The 23,664-nt window shown below is 50.6% G+C and overlaps 2 protein-coding genes, 2 long non-coding RNA genes and 1 pseudogene across 4 annotated transcripts; 1 reads left to right on the top strand and 4 right to left on the bottom strand.

Annotated features, from left to right (window-relative positions):
• LOC136480299 (uncharacterized) overlaps window positions 1–2,623 on the bottom strand; it is a 42,618-nt pseudogene extending 39,995 nt beyond the window's left edge.
• Window positions 2,624–6,842: 4,219 nt separating this feature from the next.
• LOC136483965 (uncharacterized) lies at window positions 6,843–7,945 on the bottom strand. Its single transcript, XR_010765711.1, has 3 exons — window positions 7,667–7,945; window positions 7,493–7,591; window positions 6,843–7,407 (listed from the first exon to the last, which is right to left on the bottom strand). It is a non-coding gene; the product is annotated as an uncharacterized lncRNA (long non-coding RNA).
• A 281-nt stretch (window positions 7,946–8,226) lies between these two features.
• Window positions 8,227–8,814, bottom strand: LOC136483966 (uncharacterized). The gene is made up of 3 exons (XR_010765712.1): window positions 8,629–8,814; window positions 8,340–8,534; window positions 8,227–8,257 (listed from the first exon to the last, which is right to left on the bottom strand). It is a non-coding gene; the product is annotated as an uncharacterized lncRNA (long non-coding RNA).
• Window positions 8,815–13,360: 4,546 nt separating this feature from the next.
• LOC136480300 (transcription factor MYB16-like) lies at window positions 13,361–13,726 on the bottom strand. The gene has a single exon (XM_066477885.1). The coding sequence runs from the start codon at window positions 13,724–13,726 to the stop codon at window positions 13,361–13,363; it is 366 nt and encodes a 121-aa protein (XP_066333982.1).
• Window positions 13,727–21,612: 7,886 nt separating this feature from the next.
• LOC136480301 (secreted RxLR effector protein 161-like) lies at window positions 21,613–22,449 on the top strand. Its single transcript, XM_066477886.1, has 2 exons — window positions 21,613–21,987; window positions 22,405–22,449. Exons 1-2 carry the CDS (start codon window positions 21,613–21,615, stop codon window positions 22,447–22,449), a joined length of 420 nt encoding a protein of 139 aa, XP_066333983.1.
• Window positions 22,450–23,664: the final 1,215 nt, after the last annotated feature.

Here is a 23,664-nt window from a genome sequence, read left to right on the forward strand (position 1 = left end):
TTCAGGGCCTGTTCATTCTCTGTTGTTATTCTTTGTTATGCTTAATGCCTTCATGTAGCATCACAGTTACTGCTCCTGTTGATTTTAGGATTGATGTCAACAGATTATTTTATCTTCATTCTCAATCTCTGCTTGTTTCAGCGTTAGGAACTAAGCGGTTGGCCTCAGAGGAGCTAGCCAATGACTGGGATAATAAAAGGCTAAATCCAGGAAATGACAATTATCCACTTTCAGTATGTATCTGTAGCCCTCTTTAACTGTTGTGACTAATTGCCTAAATGCTTTGTGGTATTGATTTTCTTGTTTAATTTGTTTGCAGACAGCAGGTCCAAATAATTTGTTTTTGGGTATTGAGCAAGGAGCTGGAAGCAGCAATGGCCAGGGTGCTTTTTCCAAGTTTGACAATGGGAGCTCAATGGTATTACCATCTGGGCAAGGAATGTCTGGTCTTATGGGAAAAGGGTACAGCTTCAACCTAAAAAAAATCAAAGATACTTATTTGCAAATTAAATACATTATATGAATTATAATCCTGTATGAACTTCCTCAAATTAAATACATCTAGAGTACTGGTCATACTAGCAGTAGCAAGCAGCTAACTATATTCAGTGCATCCACTAAACTCAAACAACCCCTTTTCATAACTGTCGCTACACAAGAAGTAAAGAAATTAATGCTTCCTCTAAAAATAGGAAATTATTGTTGGAGAACCCATCAACATTATTTAGGTGAACGAAGACTAATCATCTTACAGGCTTATTTGAAGTGAACAAAGAAATCATGTGCAGTTAGTCACCTCCGATCAAAAAGTAAAATCTTAGTCATCATCTAGCAGACGAGCACACCAGCTGAACAAACCAAGACTTACAATGTTCAGAACCTAGATCATCTCGCACTCTTCAAGCTGCATCTTGAGAGGCTTCAGATCCAACACTGATTCCATAAAGACAGTGCTATATCTTCAAACAAATTGACTATCTCCTACACTGAACATGAGGCTACAACACAGAAAACTACAGTATCACATGAGACCCCCATGAATCCATGACCGACCACTGAAACGGAATCGAACGAATCAGTAGCAGGCGGAGAACTAACCTCTAGCTCTGGGGCGTCGTGTTGCTCCCGGTCAGGACAATTGTAGCAGAAGCGGTGTCTTGGCTCTCACGGATCGGTACCTCCAAGATCTACAAGAAACAAGGAAATTCGGGTGAAACCCTAGCCTACCGAGAAACTATTGTTGGGGAAGGAGATGCAGATGGAGGAGGACCAACCTGTAGATACGGATGGCGATAGTGAAGGCAGTGGAGGAGCGAGGCGGTGGAGGTACAGCCGTCGATGTTACCCGGCGGCGGGAGGAACGTCGCCGCCGAGCGCTGGGAGATGCGTAGCCAGCCGCAGGGAGAGAGATGCGTCGCTAGTCGCCGGCCGTAGGGAGAGATGCGCTGCTAGTCGCCGGCCACCGGGTATGCGCCGACCACGGGATGCTTGGGGTGGCGGCGGCAGCGGCAGCGGCAGCGGCAGCAGACTCGCGACTCGCGAGCAGCGCGAGCGTGAGTGAACGAGTCGACGGGGTCCGGTGCAGGGAGATGCAAGTGGAAGCGAGCTCACCTGCGGAGACGTAGATGCTGGTGCCGCAAGGTGATGGCGACGGAGGAGAAGTCGAGGCCGCAGGAGCCGAGGCGACGACGGAGAGTCGAGTCGAGGCGGAGGGTCGCGAGAGGGAAAGGGAAGGGAACGACGCCCCATGTCCGGAGGCCAGGCAGGTTTCCCCGTCAAAACCCGGCTCCCGCGGGGCCGAAACACCCGTGCGGAGAGCTTCCAAATGGACTCGAGCCGCGACGCGTGGAAAATTACCACGTGGGTTTTCAGCCCCGGAAAAACGGCGGGACCCCCGTGGGGAAAGCTGCTTCCAAAGTAGGCCTAAGAGTTCTACAGTCTACAGGAAGCTTTGGCAACTGATGAACGAGTAACAGATTCTAAATTCCCGGCGAACTTGTCCAGGGCTCACGGGTCAGGAGTCCAGCGCAGGAGAGTAGCTAGGCCACGGGCGCGGGCACAGTCAGCGACTAAAGTCGAGAACGAGGCCGACGACGAGTACACCTCGGGCGCCGGCATGGCGACTGACGTCTGCAACGACGCCGACGAGGAGGACGCCTGGAGCGCGGGCGTCGCCACTGACGTCTGCAACGACGGTGACGTGGAGTTTACCACTTCTTCTCCTCCTCCGTCTGCTGCTGGATCAAGGAGTCGTCGAGAAGCATGCCCGCGAACGCCGCCGCGGCGATGTCTGCGTCAGCGACATCAACGACGTGATCTCCCCACTGCTGCTGAAGATGATCCTTGCGCGCTTCCTCGTGTACCTGCATGGGCTCGGGCGGCATGGTGGCGCGTGCGGCCGCAACCGCGGCGCGGAGCTCCTCTAGGACGGAGGCCTGCACCGCGCTCTCGGAGAAGCTCAACGTGGATCTCGGCGTTGAGACGGATGCGGAGGCGGAGGCGGCGATGTCTGCGTCAGCGACATCGACAACTTAACGTGATCTCCCCACTACTGCTGAAGATGATCCTTGCGCGCCTCCTCGTGCGCCTGCATGGGCTGCATGGCGGCGCGCTGCCGCAACATCGGCGCGGAGCGCCTCCAGGACCGTGAAATTTTCGTATTTTGATCTCTTTTGAAAACAATTTCTAGAAAAATACCAACGCCAAAACAATTTCTGAAAATAGACCATTTTTAGGCGTCTTAGCACATGACGCCGAGATATGAGGCTCGGCGTCGTGTCACGCCACGCCGAGGTTCTGCCACGTCACGGACGACCGGGGTCGTCGTCGCCACGTTGGCGCGTGGGTCCGAGACGTCGGCGTCGTGTCAGCCGACGCCAAGTACCCAACATCGGCGCGGTCGGACAGAGCGCCGAGCTCTGGCCCCATCCGGAGCGCGGCCCAGGCGGCCCAACAGAGGACGGTGGCCCAGAAGCTCGGCGTTGGGTCACTTAACGCCGAGCCTCCAGACCTCGGCGTGATCCGACTCAACGCCGAGGTCTGGACCCTTTAGGCCGCGCCGAGGCCCCTTCTTCTTCTTCCCTCCCTTCCTCCATTCCCCCACGGCTCCCAAATCCCCCACGGCCCCCACGAAACTCTAACCTCCAAAATCGACCCCCGGTGCCCGGATCTCGTCTCCCGAAGCTTCCTCGAGGTAATGGTCCCTGCCCTCCTCCATTCTATCCGCGTAGATGTGCTTACATTGTCCCTAATCATTTGGAATCATGGTTGTTTGGTGATTTGGTATATTTGTGTATGCATTTGCAAAATGTATGGCTTAGGATGATTGAGTGCATTGTTGTTTAACTGTTATATGTGATGAACATGTTAGGTTAGTTTGGTTTCTAGTTATTTTGGTCATTAGGGTTATTTGTTTATTATAGGTGTCATTAGGGTTAGTTATTTGTTGGTCATTAGGGTTACTATGTATTTTATTAATTTGTTGGTCATTACATTTCAATTTGTTATGACCAAGACGTTTTCTTCGTAACGTTAGGATGCCAAGACGTGGTAAAGCTCGTATTCCAAGGTAATCCCAATGTTTATTCATTATCTGTGCAACAAATAGAAAACCCTAGGTTTAGGTTTGGTTCTCCGTTAATATGACTAAATTCTTTCAATTGTAGCTATGGTCGCCAGAGGGCAAATCCCTACGACCTAAAGCCTCTCCCTGAAGGTGTTCCTCGACCAATGTGCTTTTGTGGTGATCCTTGCAAGGTAGACATCTCTGAAGATGAGGAAACATATAGGCAGAGGTACTGGATGTGTCCCAATTATGCATGTGAACCTACAAAGCAACAACGCCGTGCATCGTTTGTGAGGAATTTTTATTTTGTTAATTAATTTTCTTGTGATATTAAGTATTGCTTATTTATTTGTTTTGTAACAATTTGTTTTTCTTGCAGACCGTTCCACCACTGTGTGACTTTGAGCAGTGGATTGACACTGAGATCAAGGAGTCGGACAAGCAGCGTCTAGAAGGCCTGAAGGAGTGGGATGCGGAGGTTAAGGAGAGGTTTGAGCAGAGACGCAGACTGGAGGCTATAGAAAAGGAGCATAAGGAAGAGGAGGAAAGGAGGCGTGTTGCTGCGTACCGGGCGGAGAGGGAGAAGAAGATTGAGCGTGTGCGCCGAGCGAAGGCAGCGATGGAGGAGAATCCCGATGCCGAGAGGAAGGGAAAGTGGCCCCGTTGCACTCAGTAGGTATTTGGTTCATTCACGAGCGATGTCGTGTAGCCCTGGACTTTTTTTACTATGTTGTAATGCACTCTGCTTTTATTTCAGATGAACTTATTCCCTGGAATTTTTTTATTATGTTGTAATGCACTATGATTTTATTTCAGATGGTCTTATGCCATGTACTTCGTTAACTATCCGAAGACTGTAGTGGTACTGTTTGTATAACTGAAAAGACTACTTGTGTTGTTGCAGTCACTGAAAGGGCTACAAGTACTGTTGCAGTCACTGAAAGGGGTACTAGTCTATTTGAAAACTCACTGAAAAGCCTAGATTCGTTTACTGTTGTATCTGTAGACGCAATGAATTAATATCAGAGTGATGTACTGCATTAAGATGTAGTGACAAAACACAGGTGTAGCCTTTTCAGATGAAATGACCAGTCATGGTTGTAGGCTTTTCAGATGAAGCATCTAGCCTTTTCAGATTCAATAAATGAGTAGGCACACATGTTTTTTGTCACGTAGCATTCATGGTGAACCTGCCTTCATATCTATATATAGTGCTCCATGTCTTGCTCCACATCCACACAACTTGTTTTCTGGTTTAGTTTTAGCAAATGTCGAGCGGAGGTTCCTCGAGTGGAAAGGGTTTAGGTGGAGGGAGAGGAAAGGGGGTGAGGAAGGGACCTCCGATTGTGTGGGAGGGTTCTCTGGGTCCTGATTCTTTTGAAGAAGCAATAGAGGAATTTCCTTTGGAGAGGAAGAGTGACTTCACCCGTGAGAGACCTCTTAGATCATACGATAAGCGCATTGAAGATTGGCCAAAATGCCGCCACGGTTTGGATTGCGTTGTGCAGATGTACAACGACTGTGACGGTGGAGGCCGTCGTTTCTTCAGATGCCCGCGAGGATTTGTATTGCCTTTGAACTCTCTCCTTTTTAAGATTTGCATGTAGTTTCTAGTAGTACTTATTGGTAGATGGGTTTTCAGGATTCAAGCTGTCCAGATAACTGTGGCTTCACTAGATGGGTCGACCCTCCTCCTATCTATCCCCATCAACAGTACATCACATATCTACAGGGACGCATCTTTGACCTAGAGTATGGCCCTGGAAGTGGTAACAGGGACAAGTCGGACGACGACAACAGCAATGATGCAGAGGAGGCACTATGCAATAATCCGTACTGCGAGTGCACGAACCATAAGAAGGATGGACCTCCTTCTCCACCGCCACCGCCACCGCCACCACCACCGCCTCCGTCAACTGGATCATACTATGGGGAAGGCGCAACTCAGTTCAATATGTGGGAGCATTATTAGGACCAACATTTGTTAGTCAATCCGAATGTGGAATGCTTGTATGAGTTGTTCTTTTCAATCTCGTAAGGCATGCTAGGTTTAGTTTGCAACATGCCATTGTTAGTTTTTATTTGAGTGTGTTCCCTTTGTAATGTCTGTATCACTTGTTTCTTTCAATCCCCTAAGACATGCTAGGTTTAGTTTGCGACATGCCATTGTTACTTTTGATGTGAGTGTAATCGTTGTGCCTCCGCTATTTCATAAATTGCAGTTTACCTACCTCTAAGTTTCATGTACTATGGTTGATTCCCAAACTGAATAAAAAGATTTGAGTCTCCCTAAAAATAGGGGATTGAAATCGAACCAACAATCGGTTTTTCCTGCAGGAATAAATATACAAACATAAATATAACTTGTCTACTCTTATTAGTATAACTCGTGTTAGTCGAAGAGGAATCGTTGAGAAAGATTTTTCATTTGAATCATGCAAATAGGATCGCAACATATACCAAATGGTTTGGGTCGGCGTTTACATGTTGAGCTGAGGCTCCCCTAGGGTTTGGGGTGTGTGAGGTGGGCTGAGCCTCGGCGTTGAGTCGGCCCACGCCGACCCTAGGGTTTGGCGACCGTGTGTGAGGTGGGCTGAGGCTCGGCGTTGAGTCGGCCCACGCCGACCCTAGGGTTTGGCGGCCGTGTGGTGGGCTGAGGCTCGGCGTTTAGTCGTCCCACGCTGACCCTAGGGTTTGGCTCGGCTTTCTGCGAGTTGGGCTGAGGCTCGGCGTCGAGGCGGCCCACGCCAACCCTAGGGTTTGGAAACGGCCGTGGCCCGGTTTGGGCCGAACCTCGGCGCTTAGTCATAACGCGCCGAGCTTGGGCACCTCGGCGCTTCGATGCAAGGGTTTCCAGGAAGCACCAGGGGTCGGCGTGAAATGACTAAACGCCGAGCTTCGGTGAATTGCTTTCCAGTACGTACCAGGGGTCGGCGTCAAATGACTAAACGCCGAGCCCCTGGGTTCACCAATATATCATCTCTTCTTTGCGTGCTTCGTCCCCTTTGCGTCCCCTTCGCTAGCTCCCCGACTCTCCTAACATGTCACCGTGGATCTTCTTTGCGTGCTTCGTCCCCTTTGCGTCCCCTTCGCTAGCTCCCCTAGGATGGGGACGATGACACCCCTTCTTCCTTGTGAGTTGCGACGGAGGCCCTTAATAGCTGGAAACATGAAACATGGCGACGTTCCACACATTCACATAACACATGACCACACCGACAGACACATTCATTCAACATCCGTACATACAAAGGTCCAACACATTAAGCATCCAACATAGTCCAACACATTCAACATCCAACATAGTCCATACATATGTTTCATCAATCAACAAACATAGTCCAAAACATAGTACAAGGTCCAATGCATACATAGTCCATGCACAAAATAAAGCATATGAAGTCTTTGGATCTTTTATCGCTCCTTCTACCTTAACGTGGACGGCGAGCGTAACGCTTTCCCCTCCCAAACGGATAGGTACCTGGAGTGTACCTGTCCACTGGTCTGAGCGTCCTATGTGGACGTCCAGAACCGGAGGGGCCTTGAGTTCCTTGGGGTGCATCTCCAAGCTGGGACATGCCAATCTCATCATACTCATGATCATACTCTCCCTGTCCTTCATCAACTTCATCATCATAATGACCATGTCCTTGACCACCCTCTGTAGTAGTTGTTGCACCATGTGAAGAAGAAGTCATGCCACCATGTGCACCATGTGAAGATGAAGTCCCTCCAACATGTGCAGTAGAAGGTCCAGCACCAAGCTGTTGTGGGACTGCCACATCCGGGGAACGTCTACATCCAAGGCGTGCAGCTACCTTTCGTAGGCGATGCATGGCACGCTGCATTTTGAAAGCACTATTAGTAAGTGGGGTTGGTCGCAAAACTATATAAAGATGTAACATCAACTGAATGAGAGAAGACTACCTGAATGTGTTGTCGTAACATGGAGGCCTCATCAGGATCGCCCACAGGAATCATCAATGCCCTTCCTTGGTCGGCCACTGTCCTCATTATCTCCATGCTCTATGCAACAAAAACAATAATTTATGTCTCTATCACAGTAAAGACCTCAGAGATTGAAATAGTTGTATCACTTACAGCTCTGGCTAACGCAGGGGCGATCTCAACTTGCCTGCCTTCTCGGGTAGCTTGGTCATATGGGTTGTTGCCCTCATCCTCGCTCGCAATGTCAGCAATGTCTTGCTCCGTCCAAGCGGGCCTCAATTGAAGCCTTGTTCGTTGACCAAACCAAACAAGGTAATCATGGAATGCCTTGTCACGATGGACGGCGTGGATGCCCATGTTGTTCTGCTCCATCAACATCCACTCATCAATGTAGCGATGGTGCTCCAGCTGCTAGTTGGTGATCTTCTTATTTTTTTGTCTGTTGAACCTGCAAATTTTACACCAAATCGGCAATATGAAGGCCTACTCAATGATTCTTTCATGTGAAACGAACAAAATATTGTATGTTACGTACTTGTGGAGCTGCCAACCGGTGGAGAAATCATCGGGCGGAGAAGGCTGCAGCCTACCAAACTGCCGTGCTACACGGTGAGGGAGATGGTACTCAACTGCATAGAAACAAATAAGGGGGGTCCTCATCGTCTAGACGTCCTCGTCTGCCATGCACAAGTCGCTCAAGTTGAGATCTGTTACTTGCCTCCGCCGATATGGGCTCCATTGAACCTATACACAACGTCGTCATCAACTAGTCGACGCTCAATTTGTGCACTTATCCTCGATTAGGGCAAAAGGGTGGGAAACTTACATGCTGTGGCAAAAGGGTGTCCAGCTCGTTGGTGAAGCTGATGTATGCGTGGCGTGACACGTGGTATGTTCCATGGGCTCGCTCGTAGAGGTGTGCCACGGTAGGGGCGACAACTGCGTCTCCTTGAGGAAACCAAGGTTGTGGGGGATCAAGCTGATGCGGTCTCCCAACTGGAAGCCTCTCCCACATCCAAATCTGCAAAAAAAGAGTGGAAACATGAATGTTAATCACTTTTGTTAAGAAAATACATTGAATTATAGTGGTAACTTGTACAACTTTGCTTTATTACCTGCAACAGTGTGATGCAGCCTGACATTGTAGCGTGCGAGCCTCCAGGACGGCGGCAAGCCTCGCAAAGCTGACGGTACAGGAAGGCAAGTATAGCCGAGCCCCAACTCCTATTGCCGGCATCCTCCCAGTTCAAAAGGCACGGAATGTACATCCAGGACGCCGTGTCTCCAGTGCCGTCAGGGAAGAGAACTGTACCTAACATGTGGAGGACATAGGCCCAACAGTAGTATGTCACGGTCTCGGCGTCTACGTTGGGTGGGCACTCCCGAAACTGCTGACGAAGCCACCTCAGGGACACCCCACTGCTGCGCCGTTTCTTGCCAGCCTCAACTGCCGCTAGGGGCCGTCCCAAGAAGTGCTCAACCCGCTGCTGCCATCCTTCAGACTCCGTGTCTCCTGTCACTGGGAATCCTCGGATTTTGACTCCAAGGATCATGGCAACGTCCTCGAGAGTGACCGTCATCTCCCCGCATGGTAGGTGAAAGCTGTGTGTCTCCGGACGCCACCGATCTATCAACGCCGTCAACGCCGCTGGGTTGAAAGGTGGCGTGCCTCGACGACAAACACGAGCAATGGTAGCAAGGTTCGCCACCTTCAGGAGGGGCGTGTACCTCTCGTCGTAGACCATGGTCGTAGAGGCCTCATGTGTCATTGGCCTCAGCACATTCAAAACCTGCAAAAAAAACAAGCATGAAAAAGTATTAGTGCATGTCACTTTATAAAGAGCATGGACTATAGAGCAAAACATGAACAATGCAGTGTTTTCATACGAATTGTTGAATATACCTCTCCGTTCTCGATTCTCCGAGCCCGGTGGTGCTCATCGAACCTTGGATCAAGAAGGGGGAACCGATCCATCCTGCAACATAAGCAATGACAAACCATTAGTGTAAGTTAAAGCATGTGTATGTGGTACGAAGTAACATAAAAATAAAAAAAAACAAAAGTAAACCAATGTACCATTACACAAAGCAATTCTAGTAGCTAGCTTGATGGATACCTGTTGTCTAAGTAGTTCAGGACATTTTCTCTTATTGTGGCCCGGCTTATGGCAACCAGAGCAACGGCTCTTTTGGGTGTCCTCTACAAAATGTCTCCCAACCTTACTCGTGGTTGATCTACCTTTCGTGGCTCGGTCCATGTCCATCCTGAACCGCTTCCGCCGCCTAGGTCCTCTACTCTTCCAGAGTAAACCAAGATCAGCCACATACTTGGCGCCATCATAAGTAGGCCATTGACTCTCGTCAAGATATGGCTCGAACTTAGGATTCCAGGTGCTCATTAGGTTCCTCAAAGAGAACTCCGCGGCCATACGGGGAGGGACCTCAGGGTCAACACGTCTAAGGCGACAGGCTGTAATCATGTGGGAGCAAGGCCTATGGTATATGATCGGTTTTCCACACGTACACTTGTTCTCATTGATCACTACTTTATGTTTTCGAGCACCACGGTCTTCACCACCAATGTTAGTTCCGCCACCCTCTAGAATCTCATATCCATGGTTGATCGGATCGAAACATGAACCCTTCTGTCGTTTAGACTTTTTCTTTGAGAAAGCTAGTTCCTGAGATGCTAAAAGTGGCCAAGCTTTGCCTGCTGTCCATAGAGACCTCGCATGCTTCTTCCTCGAAACGAACCAAGAATTCAACTTGTAGAAGGTGAATGAGGCAATAGCAGTCACAGGCAGACCACGACAACCTCTTAGAAGGCTGTTGAACATCTCTGCCATGTTACTAGTCATGAAGCCCCATCTCCAACCACCCGTGTCATATGCAAGTGACCACTTATCCTTCGACGCCATCAACTCGCTCAAGAATTGCCTGCCATCAACATTTGTGGCTAACTTCAGGGCATCTAACTTATCTTTGAATAATTGAACCTCTTGCTGCCTGCAAACCTCCTCAAATAATTTGAAGTTGTCCTTTGTGTGATCACGCCTTATAAGATTCTGAGCAAGGTGTCTGGTGCACCACCGGTGATGTATTTTGCCGTAACCAGGAATCTCTTGTTCTACGGCATTCAGAATGCCAGCATGCCTATCGGATATCACACAAACATCACGTCCCAGACCAATTACCACTTGTCTTACTAGCCTGAGAAACCAACACCAACTATCCGTGTCCTCCTTCCGAACAATCGCAAAGGCCAATGGCACAAGCTGGTCCTCTGCATCTGTCCCAATACAAATAAGCATTGTGCCTTCAAATTTCCCTGTAAGAAAGGTCCCGTCAATTGAGACGACGGGCCTGCAATGCTTGAATGCTTCGATACTCTGCCCGAACGCCCAAAACGCCCTTCCAAATACCTGGCTACCATTCCTTGTTTCACCCTCCTTAGGTAAATACTCGAAGTGCATCCCAGGATTTACGGCCCTCATTGCGTTCAACATTACAGGGAGGCGCTCATAAGCTTCTTCCCAATTTCCAAATATTATTTCCAGTGCACGCTGCTTTGCCCTCCATGCTTTCCCATACTTGACATAGTAATTATACCGTTGGAAGATGATCTCAACCAATGCAGACACCGTAATGGTTGGCATATGCTTCACCACGGGGCATAATTGCCTTGCAATGAACCTAGAATTGAGCTGTAGATGGTTCTCTTCTGCCTCAGCAGTGGCACAAACATGTGGTTGCTTCACTGAGGTAATCTTCCATTTGCCTGCCTTCGTCTTCCTAGCACATACTCTCCAACCACACTGTTGTTCTTCACAAGCAACAGTGTACCTCTTCTCCTTGAATGAATTGATGACCCTAAAAGGTCGGTTGTGTACAATGGAGTACTCTTGCAACCATGATTTCAACTCATCCATGGTAGCAAACAATATGCCCTTCCGTATGATGAGGCAACCGCTAACATCAGGCACAGTTGTATCACTTTGCCCACCATCAGCTACTGCCCTATGACCATGGCTAAGGTCCTCGAAATCACCAACTAGTGGATCTCTCCAAGGCAAGACCCTAGACAATATCTCTATTTCCCTTAAATTCAGACGACCAACAGGGCGATCGTCATCAGAGTCTTCGGCTATCTCCTCTACGAAGGACTCATCATCTCCAGCTATCTCCATGTCAAAACGGTTCGTAGCCCTAGCATCACCAAAGTCTTCTTCACTACTAAGATCATCTTCGTCGCTAAGCTCATCCTCAATAGAAAAGTCTCCGCTAGCATCGTCCAAACCTTCTTCTGCATCAACAATTACATAATCATCATCATCTTCATCACTATCATGATTGCCCTCACCATCGGCAACCGGATTCTCTTCCTCATCTCCACCGTAGCCTAGTTGTGTGACAAGTATTTCTTCTTCAGGCAAAGGACCATAACCTATGTGAGCGGGGGAAGATGGCCATGCTTCGAAGTTATCATTTCCTAAGCCGGACTCCTTACTTACTACTAAATCCAAAGATCGCACTTCTGAGGCCAATACAACTGCCTTGTAATCATTCCATTCAGACTCGTTTGTAATTTTGAGCAACCGCTTGATCCGAGGACCCTTCGACGACCCAACATCTATGACACCTTCAAACTGAACATGCACGTCTCCTTCATTCCAGCCTAACTTAACCTTCACTTGCTCCACTAACTGGGTCAAAGATGGTGTTTCAGAAAAAATCAACAACTCCTCACACATGTCCAGAAATTCCAAACTATCATCTCTTGTCCTAACAATACGGCCTCCATGATGCAACCTCACTAATTTATCCATCTACATCCATCACACAACAAGTAGTGTAACATATGAATATATTTCAATCCAATAAGTAGAAACTAAAATATATCATTTCATCGTTTTTCAACCCCAACAACATAATCATTTCTACTCATAACAAATTGAAATGTAATGACCAACAAATTAATAAAATACATAGTAACCCTAATGACCAACAAATAACTAACCCTAATGACACCTATAATAAACAAATAACCCTAATGACCAAAATAACTAGAAACCAAACTAACCTAACATGTTCATCACATATAACAGTTAAACAACAATGCACTCAATCATCCTAAGCCATACATTTTGCAAATGCAAACACAAATATACCAAATAACCAAACAACCTTGATTCCAAATGATTAAGGACGATGTAAGCACATCTACGCGGATAGAATGGAGGAGGGGAGGGACCATTACCTCGAGGAACCTTCGGGAGCCGAGATCGTGGCACCGGGGGTCGATTTTGGGGGTTAGGGTTTGGTGGCGGCGCGGGGGTGAAGAGGAAGAGAGGGAGGCCGGCGGTTTCAGAATGAAGGGAGGAAGAAGAAGGGGCCTCGGCGCGGCCTAAAGGGTCCAGACCTCGGCGTTGAGTCGGATCACGCCGAGGTCTGGAGGCTCGGCGTTAAGTGACCCAACGCCGAGCTTCTGGGCCACCGTCCTCTGTTGGGCCGCCTGGGCCGCGCTCCGGATGGGGCCAGAGCTCGGCGCTCTGTCCGACCGCGCCGATGTTGGGTACTTGGCGTCGGCTGACACGACGCCGACGTCTCGGACCCACGCGCCAACGTGGCGACGACGACCTCGGTCGTTCGTGACGTGGCAGAACCTCGGCGTGGCGTGACACGACGCCGAGCCTCATATCTCGGCGTCATGTGCTAAGACGCCTAAAAATGGTCTATTTTCAGAAATTGTTTTGGCGTTGGTATTTTTCTAGAAATTGTTTTCAAAAGAGATCAAAATACGAAAATTTCACTCCAGGACCGAGGCCTGCGCTGTGCTCTCGGAGAAGCTCAACGTGGACGTCGGCGAGTCGAGCTGGTGCGCCGCGGCGGATCCGGGTATCTGTGGCGGCGCCGAGACGGACGCAGAGGCGGAGGCGGAGGCAGCGAGCGCGTGCGCGCCTCGGCCTCGAGCCTCGCGCTCTCCCACTGCGCCGTGTGGCCCTCGGCGTGCTGCGCGCCCGCGGCACCGCCGCCGGGCCCTCCTCCGCCTGTCCCGAGCGCGTCGGAGCGCGGCTTGTGCGTGACCGGGTCGATGCCCATCTTGGCCAGCCGCTTCTTGAGGTGCGTGTTCCAGTAGTTCTTGATCTCGCTGTCGGTGCGCTTTCGGGACGCGCGTTGCGATCGCCGGCCACCTGCAAGCACGGCGGACGTCATGAGAAAGTTCTCAGCAATCGCGCGCGTTGACAATTCTGCATCGGCGGCCTAAACCACCGCGGGCGTGCGAGACAGTAACGAGTGCATGGCCTGGCACAGACACGATGCAAAGATGACAGGTTGAGTCAAAACAAAAAGGCCAGAGAGAGCAGGTAGCTACAGTGCAAGCTTGAATGCCGAATCATGAGGGGAAAAAGAAAGCAAAATTCAGGGAAGAGCCTCCCGTGGCACAGCTTTCTCAGGCTTTTTCCCGAGATGATGCCTATCCATGTTAGAATAAACTATTGTTTTCTTTGTGTGAACATAGCAAGGGATGACGGCGCTGAACTGGCCTCGTGCTGTGATACTGTAGCCGCTGCAGGTGCAGACGTCGCATGGCTCACCTGCAGCACTGTAGGCACATGCAGTGGTCGGCGCAGAGTCAGCCCTGTATATTATCCAGTTCCTGTAACAGCATGACAGCTGTACTAGGACTAGAAGGATAGAGTTGTATAAATAGGATACCACGACAACTCAGTAAAAAGAGCTCAGATTTGCCATCTCACAGACAGGGCTTCGGCCAACGCTGGTGTCTTGTATTGTGCGTGCATGTTCTGTTCTCCCTCTTCTTTTATCTCTGGCCATAGTGTGTTGTCGGACAACGTCTGTTCGTGGTCGGCATGGCTAGTGGCTGCTCGGCAGCACTAGCGGGTGCTAGGCAAGACTGGTGAGTGGTTCACTCGCCTGAGCCGGTGATCTTGTGGGCCAACAAGTGGTATCGGAGTCGCTAGCGATGACGGGCGGTTCGGAAGTGGGCGACAGCAGTGGCACTGCTATGGCTGCCCAGCCACGACCGGAGGTCGTTGTTCGAACGGTGCGGGAGGTCAGCGGCACCAGTTGGCCGACGCTGACTCACACCAACTATGGAAAGTGGTCGGTGTCAATGTTTTACCATCGACAACCCGTCACGGGGTACCCGGGACGGTGATTTGTTCGGAGGGGTATCGGCGTTTGCAGGAACTCGATGGTAAACGCAGGGAGACAACGATTTATATTAGTTCGGCGCACCGGAAAGTCACGGCGCCCTACGTCCAGTCTGGTGTGGATAGTATATTGCGCCCTGCGCTATTTGTTGCTGCCCTCCTTTATATAGTCCAGGAGAGGCGAGAGTCCTAGTCGGTTACAAAGTAGAGATCCTAGTAGGATTACGTGTAACTAGTCCTAGTAGGATTACATGTAGGGAATCCTAGTTGGACTAGGTCTTCTTCTCTCTTCTCCGTGCGAAACCCCATGGGTCCCGCATCGACAAGCCCCCGAGCATTTCATGGATGAGCTTCAGAAGCCTTCTTGTTCTTCTTGGTCTTCATTGAGTTGTTGTAAATCCGTTCCAGGTTCTTCTGAAGTGAAACCTTGAGATGGTCTTCTTTTGGTTGGTTCGTCATGACTGATGTGCACTTTTTTCTAAAAAAGTGCACTCAGTGAGTGTAGCCCCCGAGCCTCTTGCTTGTTGGGACAAGAAGCCAGAGGGTCCCTTTAGTCTTCTTGGTTGCTCCGAGTTCTTTTTCGGTGGGTGCAATTTTTTGTAAAAATTGCACCCACTGAGTGTAGCCCCCGAGCCTCTTGCTTTTGCTTGCAAAAGTTGGAGGGTCCAGATTCTTGTCTTCAAAAATTTTTTGGGGTCATGTATCCCGCAGCCCCCGAGCCTTCTCCAAGTACTTTTCTTTAGAATAGAAATCGGATGAAGGGTCTTGATGTGTTGTCTTTGTTGTAGTCTTGAGTACTTGTATTCTTGGTCTTTCATCCTTGAATTCGAGTCCTCGGGCGTAGTTGAAGCGAATGCCGAGCCCCCGAGCTTAGTGTTTGACTAAGCCGTGATGCTCTTCCGAGTTGTTTTTTATTCATCCGGGTTATTTCTAGACCTCTGGTTCTTGATGTACCTCTTCCAGATTGTTTGCACTTCGTCTAGATTTTTTCTGAATTTGTCTTGGTACTTGAAGCACCTCTTCGGGGTTGTTTTCTGATCGATTCGGGTTCTTTCTAAGCGCTTGTCTCGGTTCTTGCCGCACCTTGTCGGGGTTCTTTTTTTTGATCAAACCAGGTTGTTTCTGGACTAGCTCTCAGTAGCATGTTTTTTCTGATCTCATGGTACAGATGTAGCTCCCCTGCATGTTAAACATAAAAATATGTTGTAAATGACATTCCAGATATGAAGTCGGGAGCATGTCCCATATTTGAATAATCAATCAGGGGCGGGCCCCGGCATCATAAAATGCATATAAACTTTTTTTGCGTCTTGCTCTTGCTAGGCCATGTAAATTCCTCAGGTAGTGTCCTGTTACGTTTAAGCACTTGAATCTCTGGCGTATGGTTCAGAGGTTCATTGACGTGACCGTCCATGTGAGTAGACAAGCTTCACGGATTAAGGCATGTTCTACCTGAGGACTTTAGCGACCGTTAAGAGAAGACTTAGAGCACTATGTTTGCTCGCATGATGATTGTAGAGCACTATGTTTGCTCGCATGATGATTTTTTGTGTCTTCCCTTGCTAGGTCGGTTAATTTTCTAGGTAGTAGCCTGTTACGTTTAAGCACTTGAATCTCGCGTATGGTTCAGAGGTCCATTGACGTGACCACCCATATGGTTCAGAGGTTCTTTGACGTGACCATCCGTATGGTTTAGAGGTTCATTGATGTGACCATCCATTCGAGAAAACAAGCTTCACGAATTAAGGCTTACTATCCGAGGAAATTAACAACCGTTAAGGGAAGATGATATGGCCACAGAGGCATATGAATAATATCCGGAATGTAAAAAATTAAAGCGGCACTTAGCTTGGTTCATGGCAGAGTTGTTGACCACTGCAGCCGGGTAGTCGATCGGTGTGCCGTTCAGCCTAGTAGCTGGTCACCGTAGTTGGATATCGTATCTGAGTTGTTTGCGGAGGTCGTGTGTTCCTTTCGCTTAAATTGTTTTGCGAGTACTCGGACTCCTCGACCGAGTATTCGGTCTTGGCTTGCTTGCTATCTGGTTTGGACGACTTGTTTCTTGATTCGGCTTGCTTCCGTGTTGTGGTAGCAATCGGTCAGATGCTTGGTACTTGGCTGCTCGCGACTTGACAGCTTGCTTGTTGACGTAGTTGATTCAAGTACAAGATGATTCTCCCGTACGACCATATGTTGGCATAGTGATGGATCCAGACATGATACATGCATGCATGGGCACTCGCATGTCTCTTGTATCGTGTATGTATATGTGTATATATGCCTCAATATTTAATTAGCTTGCATGCTCATCTCTGATTAATGGTGTGGACTTCTTTCTTGCGTCATCAACATGTCATGGAGCTTGTAGAGCATGAATAATTTGCTTGCTTTTTTGCTGGCTGGATCTGTATTGTAGTCGGCTTGCTTGCGTCCGCATCCTTGTTGTGCTCCTCCGTTTGATTGGACTGGCGAAAATTTTTGTGTACTCGTCGTATCAGAGTAGAATTAGTATCCGAATTCGAGTAGACATCACCATGACTTCTTGCCGTAGTTGATGCTGACCGATCCTTCTTTGGCTTTGAGATGTATTGGACTCAGATGAATTGCGGTGCTGATTGACTTGTTCTAGGGAAAGCTTTGACTTGCATGTTGCTTGATCGCTTGTAGTCTTCAGTGGCAGTGTTTGTTGACCGGCTGCTGGAGTTGGGATCCCATGCGGATGTTATCGTCCATGTTGACGAGAGTTGTAGCGAGTTGTCGACGAAAACTGCAGTGAGTTGTCGACGAGGCTGACGAGAGCCGTGGCAAATCTTGATCTTAAGGTCCACCGAGCTCTCGAACGCAAAGCACCAAGAGCCCCTACCTGGCGCGCCAGCTGTCGATGTTTTACCACCAGCAACCCGTCACGGGGTACCCGGGACGATGATTTGTTCGGAGGGGTATCGACGTTTGCAGGAACTCGATGGTAAACGCAGGGAGACAACGATTTATACTGGTTCGGCGCGCCAGAAAGTCACGGCGCCCTACATCTAGTTTGGTGTGGATAGTATATTGCGCCCTACGCTATTTGTTGTGTTGCGGGGTATGTTGTGGTTGTGAGTTCTATCGGTTGTGTGTGTCACGATCTAGGGACCCCTGCCCTCCTTTATATAGTCCAGGAGAGGCGGGAGTCCTAGTCGGTTACAAAGTAGAGATCCTAGTAGGATTACATGTAACTAGTCCTAGTAGGATTACATGTAGGGAATCCTAGTTGGACTAGGTCTTCTTCTCTCTTCTCCGTGCGAAACCCCATCAGTCCCGCATCGACAGTCGGTAACCATGAAGGTCAAGCTCAGAGCCCGGCGGCTCTGGAATACTGTTGACAAGGGCACCGACTGTGAAGAAGATGACATGTCAGCGTTGGAGGCTATCCTCACTGCTGTACTGGCAGAGTACGGGGAGCCGTTGGGGACGAAGAGCTCAGCTAAGGAGGCGTGGGAGGCTATCGCAGCGATGCGCATCGGTTGCGACCGAGCAAAGAAGGCGACGGCCCAACTTCTAAAGCAGGAGTACGCCAACCTCAAGTTCAAGGATGGTGAAATGGTGGAGGACTTCTCCCTCCACCTGCAGATGCTCATCAGCAAGCTGAAGAGCCATGGCATCATCATCGACGAAGAGGAGGCGGTCTCCAAGTACCTCCACTCCATGCCGGCAAAGTACATCCAGATCGCTCTCTCCATAGAGACGATGCTGGACTTGTCCACCCTCACCATTAAGGATGTGACAGGCCATCTACGGGCGGTGGACGAGCGCCTGGAGTAGGCGACAGCAACGAAGGATAGTGGGAAACTCCTCCTGACGGAAGAGGAGCGAGCTGCTCGGAGGAACTCCGGGAAGGCAGCCTCCTCCAGCCGCGGTGGCGATGGCAAGCGCCACGGTAAGGCTTCTTCGGAGAAGAAGAATCAGGTCGACCCCAATGCCTGCCGGCGTTGCGGGAAGATGGGCCATTGGGCATGGGAGTGCCCAAACTTCAAGTAGGACAAGAAGGCTGAGGCTCATCTAGCGCAAGCTAGTGATGAGGATGAGGCAACTATCCTGATGGTGACGTTCTATGCACTGCACGACGTCGAGGCCGAGGAGAAGGTGGAGGTGATGGCGGTGGAAGGACCTGGGAAGGCCCTAAAGACCATCAACCTCGACGAACCACGCGCCCAAGTTCACCTCGAACGTGTGGGCGTCGACCAGGAGCAGTAGTGGTTTCTGGACTCTGGTGCCAGTAACCACATGACAGGCTCCAAGGAATCCTTCTCCAAGCTCGACGGCGATGTTACCAGTACGGTAAAGTTTGGTGATGGCTCAAGGGTGGCTATCCAAGGGCGCAGCACCATTATCTTTAGATGCCAGAATGGGGAGCACCGTGTGCTAACGGATGTATATAACATCCTGTAGCTGCGTTCTAGCATCATCAGCATTGGTCAGCTAGATGAGCGCGGTAGCGAGGTACTGATCAAGGACGAAGTCCTAAGGATCAGGGACCGGGAGCAGCGACTTCTTGCCAAGGTAAAGAGGTCTCTGAACCGGTTGTACCTACTCGACCTGAAGGTAGAGCAGCCGGTGTGCCTGGCAGCAAGGCACTTCGAGGAACCGTGGATGTGGCATGCCTGGTTTGGACATCTCAGCTTCGACGCGCTTGGTCGGCTGGAGAAGATGGTCCGAGGGCTACCCCACATCAAGCACGGAGGCGAGCTGTGCGACAGATGCCTGGCCGGGAAGCAGAGGAGGCTACCTTTCCCAAAGGTGGCCAAGTATCGCGCGAAGGATGCTCTCGAGCTCGTCCACGACGACCTCTGCGGGCCGATCACGCCTGCTACATGCGGTGGTCGGCGGTACTTCCTCCTACTCGTGGACGATTGTAGTCGCTACATGTGGCTGCAACTCCTGATGAGCAAGGATGAAGCGGCGGCGGCGATCAAGAAGTTCAAGAAGCACGCAGAGGCCGAGAGCGGCAAGAAGCTCCGTGTGCTGAGGACTGATCGCGGTGGCGAATTCACTTCGGTGGAGTTTGCCGTGTACTACGTGGATCAGGGTGTAGGGCAACACCACACCGCGCCATACTCGCCACAACAAAATGGCATGGTGGAGCGATGGAACCAGACGATGGTCGGCATGGCCCGATCCATGATAAAGGCCAAAGGCATGCCAGCAAGGTTCTGGGGGGAGGCGGTGACCACGGTGATGTTCATCCTCAACCGTGCTCCGACCAAGGCCCTGACGGGCAAGACACCATTCGAAGCTTGGTATGGGCGCAAGCTGAGCGTGTCCTTCCTCCGAACATTCGGTTGCATCGGCCATGTCAGGAAGACGAAGCCGAACCTCACTAAGCTAGAGGACAGGAGCACACTGATGGTGTTCCTGGGCTACGCGGAGGGTACCAAGGTGTACTGGCTCTATGACCCACGTGGAGACAAGGTCCTTGTCTTGCGCGACGTTGTGTTCGATGAGGAGGTGGCTTGGGACTAGAACAGTCCGAGCTCAGGGCAAGCGGGAGGCTTCACCAGCACCTTCGTCGTCGAGCACTTGGTCATCCACGGGAGTGGAGACATTGGGGAAGAGGTGCTGAGCACTCCGGTGGTAGAGTCGAGCACTCCTAGGGCAGTGCCGAGCACTTCAAGAGGAATGCTGAGCACTCCGGGAGGAGTGTCATGCACTCCGGGAGGGATGCCGAGCACGCCAGGAGTGGTGCTAGGAGGTTCTGTAGTGGTGGCGACCACTCCAGGACGGGTGCCGAGCACTGTCATGGTGAAGCCAAGACATCTTACAGTGGTGTCGACCACTCCAAGACTGAGGCAGGACACTCCTACAGTGTGTCTGAACACTGGAGGAGTTATGATGAGCTGTCCAGAAGTAGTGCCGAGCACTCAAGGTGCTATGCCAAGCACTTTGGTGGAACAGGAAACTCCATCGACGCCGATCGAGTTCGCCTCACCTCCCGATGACATCACTGAGTTCATGGATGCCTTCCACGAAGGTGAGGAGGTGCGGTTCCGTAGGCTGGATGACATCATCGGCAGCACAGGTCCCTTAGGTCTGGCGGGCAGGCTATTCAACGACGCAGAGCTGCTACTCGTTAGTGCAGAGGAACCACCCACGTTCGCGCTAGCCGAGCACGATGGAAACTGGCGACGGGCGATGCTGTAGGAGATGAAGGCGATCAAGGAAAACGAGACTTGGCAACTTGTCGATCCACTTCCAGGATGCCGTCCGATCAGCCTAAAGTGGATGTACAAAGTCAAGCGGGATGAGCTCGGCTCCATTGTCAAGCACAAGGCGCGCCTCATCGCCTGAGGCTTTGTACAACATGAGGGCATCGACTTCGAGGAGGTCTTTGCGCCAGTAGCACGCATGGAGTCGGTCCATTTGCTACTAGCTTTGGCAGCAGCAAAGGACTGACACGTCCATCACTTGGACGTGAAATCGGCCTTCCTCAACGATGAGCTGGCGGGGACGGTCTTCGTTAGGCAACCTCTAGGTTTCGCCGTTAAGGGAGAGGAGCACAGGGTGCTCCGACTGCGCAAGGTGCTCTACAGGCTGCGGTAGGCCCCACGAGAATGGAACGCCAAGCTTGATGCCACGCTGGGCGAGCTTGGGTTTCAACGATGCGCAACCGAGCACACGCTCTACACGTGGCGATGGGGGAAGAAGGAGCTCGTCGTCGGCGTGTATGTGGATGACTTAATCGTCACCGGCGCGCGCACGGAGGATATCAACGGCTTCAAGCATGAGATGGTGGCTCTTTTTCGAATGAGCGATCTTGGCGTACTCTCCTACTACCTCGGCATCGAGGTGAGACAGGGGAAGGAGGAAATCACGCTTGGTCAGAGCACGTAGGCCTCCAAGCTATTGGAGAGGAGCGGCATGGCTGAGTGCAAGCCATGCGTGACTTCGATGGAGGAGCGGCTAAAACTGACGAAGGCCAGTACCGTGGCGAAGGTGGATGCAACACTCTACCGGAGCATCGTCGGCGGTCTAAGCTACCTAATCCACACGAGGCCGGACATTGCGTTCGCCGTGGGCTACGTCAGTCGCTTCATAGAGGATCCCAGAGAGGATCACTGGGCTACGGTGAAGCGGCTACTGCGCTACGTCAAGGGGACAGTGGATCATGGGATCATCTACCTAAAGACCGGCGAGAGTAGGCTGCAACTCACTGTGTTCAGCGATGCAGACATGGCGAGGGACATCGACAGACGATGGAGCACCTCTGGCATGCTTGTCTTCCTCGGGTCGGCCCCAATTTCATGGCTGTCGCTGAAACAGAAGGTGGTGGCGCTATCTACGTGTGAGGAGGAGTACGTAGCGGCGGCCACAGCGGCATGCCAAGTTGTGTGGCTACGTCGGCTGCTGGGCGAGCTGACCGGCGTGGAAGCTCACCCACCAGCACTGATGGTGGACAACCAGCCCGCCATCGCCCTCGCGAAGAATTCGGTTCTGCATGACTGGAGTAAACACATCGACGTGAAGTTCCACTTCCTCAGGGACCGTGTCGATGGAGGGCAGATCGTCATCGAGTTTGTTGAAACTGGTCGGCAGCTCGCGGACGTCCTCACCAAGCCGCTCGGACGACTTCGACTCACGGAACTGAAGGAGATGATCGGCATGGAGAGGGTACAAGGGATAGCAGTAGGTTTAGGGGAAGAATTGTTAGAATAAACTACTGCTTTCCTTGTGTGAACACAGCAAGGGAAGGCGACGCCGAACTGGCCCCCTACTATGATACTATAGCCGCTGTAGGTGCAGGCGCCGCATGGCTCATCTGCAACACTATAGGCACATGCAGTGGCCGGCGTAGAGTCAGCCCTGTATGTTATCTAGTTCCTGTAGCAGCATGGCAACAGTACTAGGACTAGAAGGATAGAGTTGTATAAATAGGATACCACGGCAACTTAGTAAAGAGAGCTCAGATTTGCCATCTCACAGACAGGGCTTCGACCAACGCTGGTGTCTTGTATTATGCGTGCATGCTTTGTTCTCCCTCTTCTTCTATCTCTAGCCATAGTGTGTGGTCGGACAACGTCTGTTCGTGGTGGGCACGGCTAGTGGTTGCTCGGCAGCACTAGTGGGTGTTAGGCAAGACTGGTGAGTGGTTCACTCGCCTAAGCCGGTGATCCTGTGGGCCAACAATGCATTGATGGATCAACTCACGCAAGCTCAGCAGTAGGTGTTGGACAGGCAAAAGATGAACAATGCTATAGATACTCAACTCTACTACTCGTCTACTCCAATTATACTAGAGAACAAGTTTACATGGGTCCTTTGTACGGATATACTACTAATACTACTATTGCTAAGGTTCAAATTTTAGAAAACAACTCTATGAGCAGCTTTTTCGTGAAGCTGAACTATTTTGGAAAAACTGTTTGACTAAACATCTTCAACAATAGCTTCATGCACGGTTAAGAGAATAAAATTATCATCATACCCTTAGCTTTCCTTTTTCTTCTCTATTTTTCTCTCTTGGTCTTCGAATTGTTTTTCTTCCGCATCGACTCAAAGACCGCGACCTCGCCTCTACGAGCCCCACGATAGAGGCTTGCGCCCTGCAGCGGCGCCCTCCTAGCGGCTCACACCCCAAGCAACAGTGCCCCTCCCAGCTGCTTGGCCAGCCGCGCACTTCGCGTCTGCTGCTGCGGAGCCTGCGTCTGGCTCGGCGGCGGCTCCGAGCTCAAAGGACCTATCAACTTCCCTAATAATAACCGACTGCAACGATTTGTCTTAGGTAAGGTTCTCTACGGGCTCAACATCCACATTATCATCCAAACACAGCACAAATGGGCTAGACCCCTTGTCCACAACAACTTCCAAGCACCTAACACTACTACTCTTCACAACTTCTTTGTAGTTCATCCATTTTTCCTCACATGACAAAGCCATTAATGCATAGTGTGCTCTTTCCTTCCCATAGTCAAATCGACCTTTTAAACTTATAGACCACCCAAA

This window comes from Miscanthus floridulus, chromosome 9 (assembly GCF_019320115.1).
Source record: "Miscanthus floridulus cultivar M001 chromosome 9, ASM1932011v1, whole genome shotgun sequence".
Lineage (NCBI taxonomy): Eukaryota > Viridiplantae > Streptophyta > Magnoliopsida > Poales > Poaceae > Miscanthus > Miscanthus floridulus.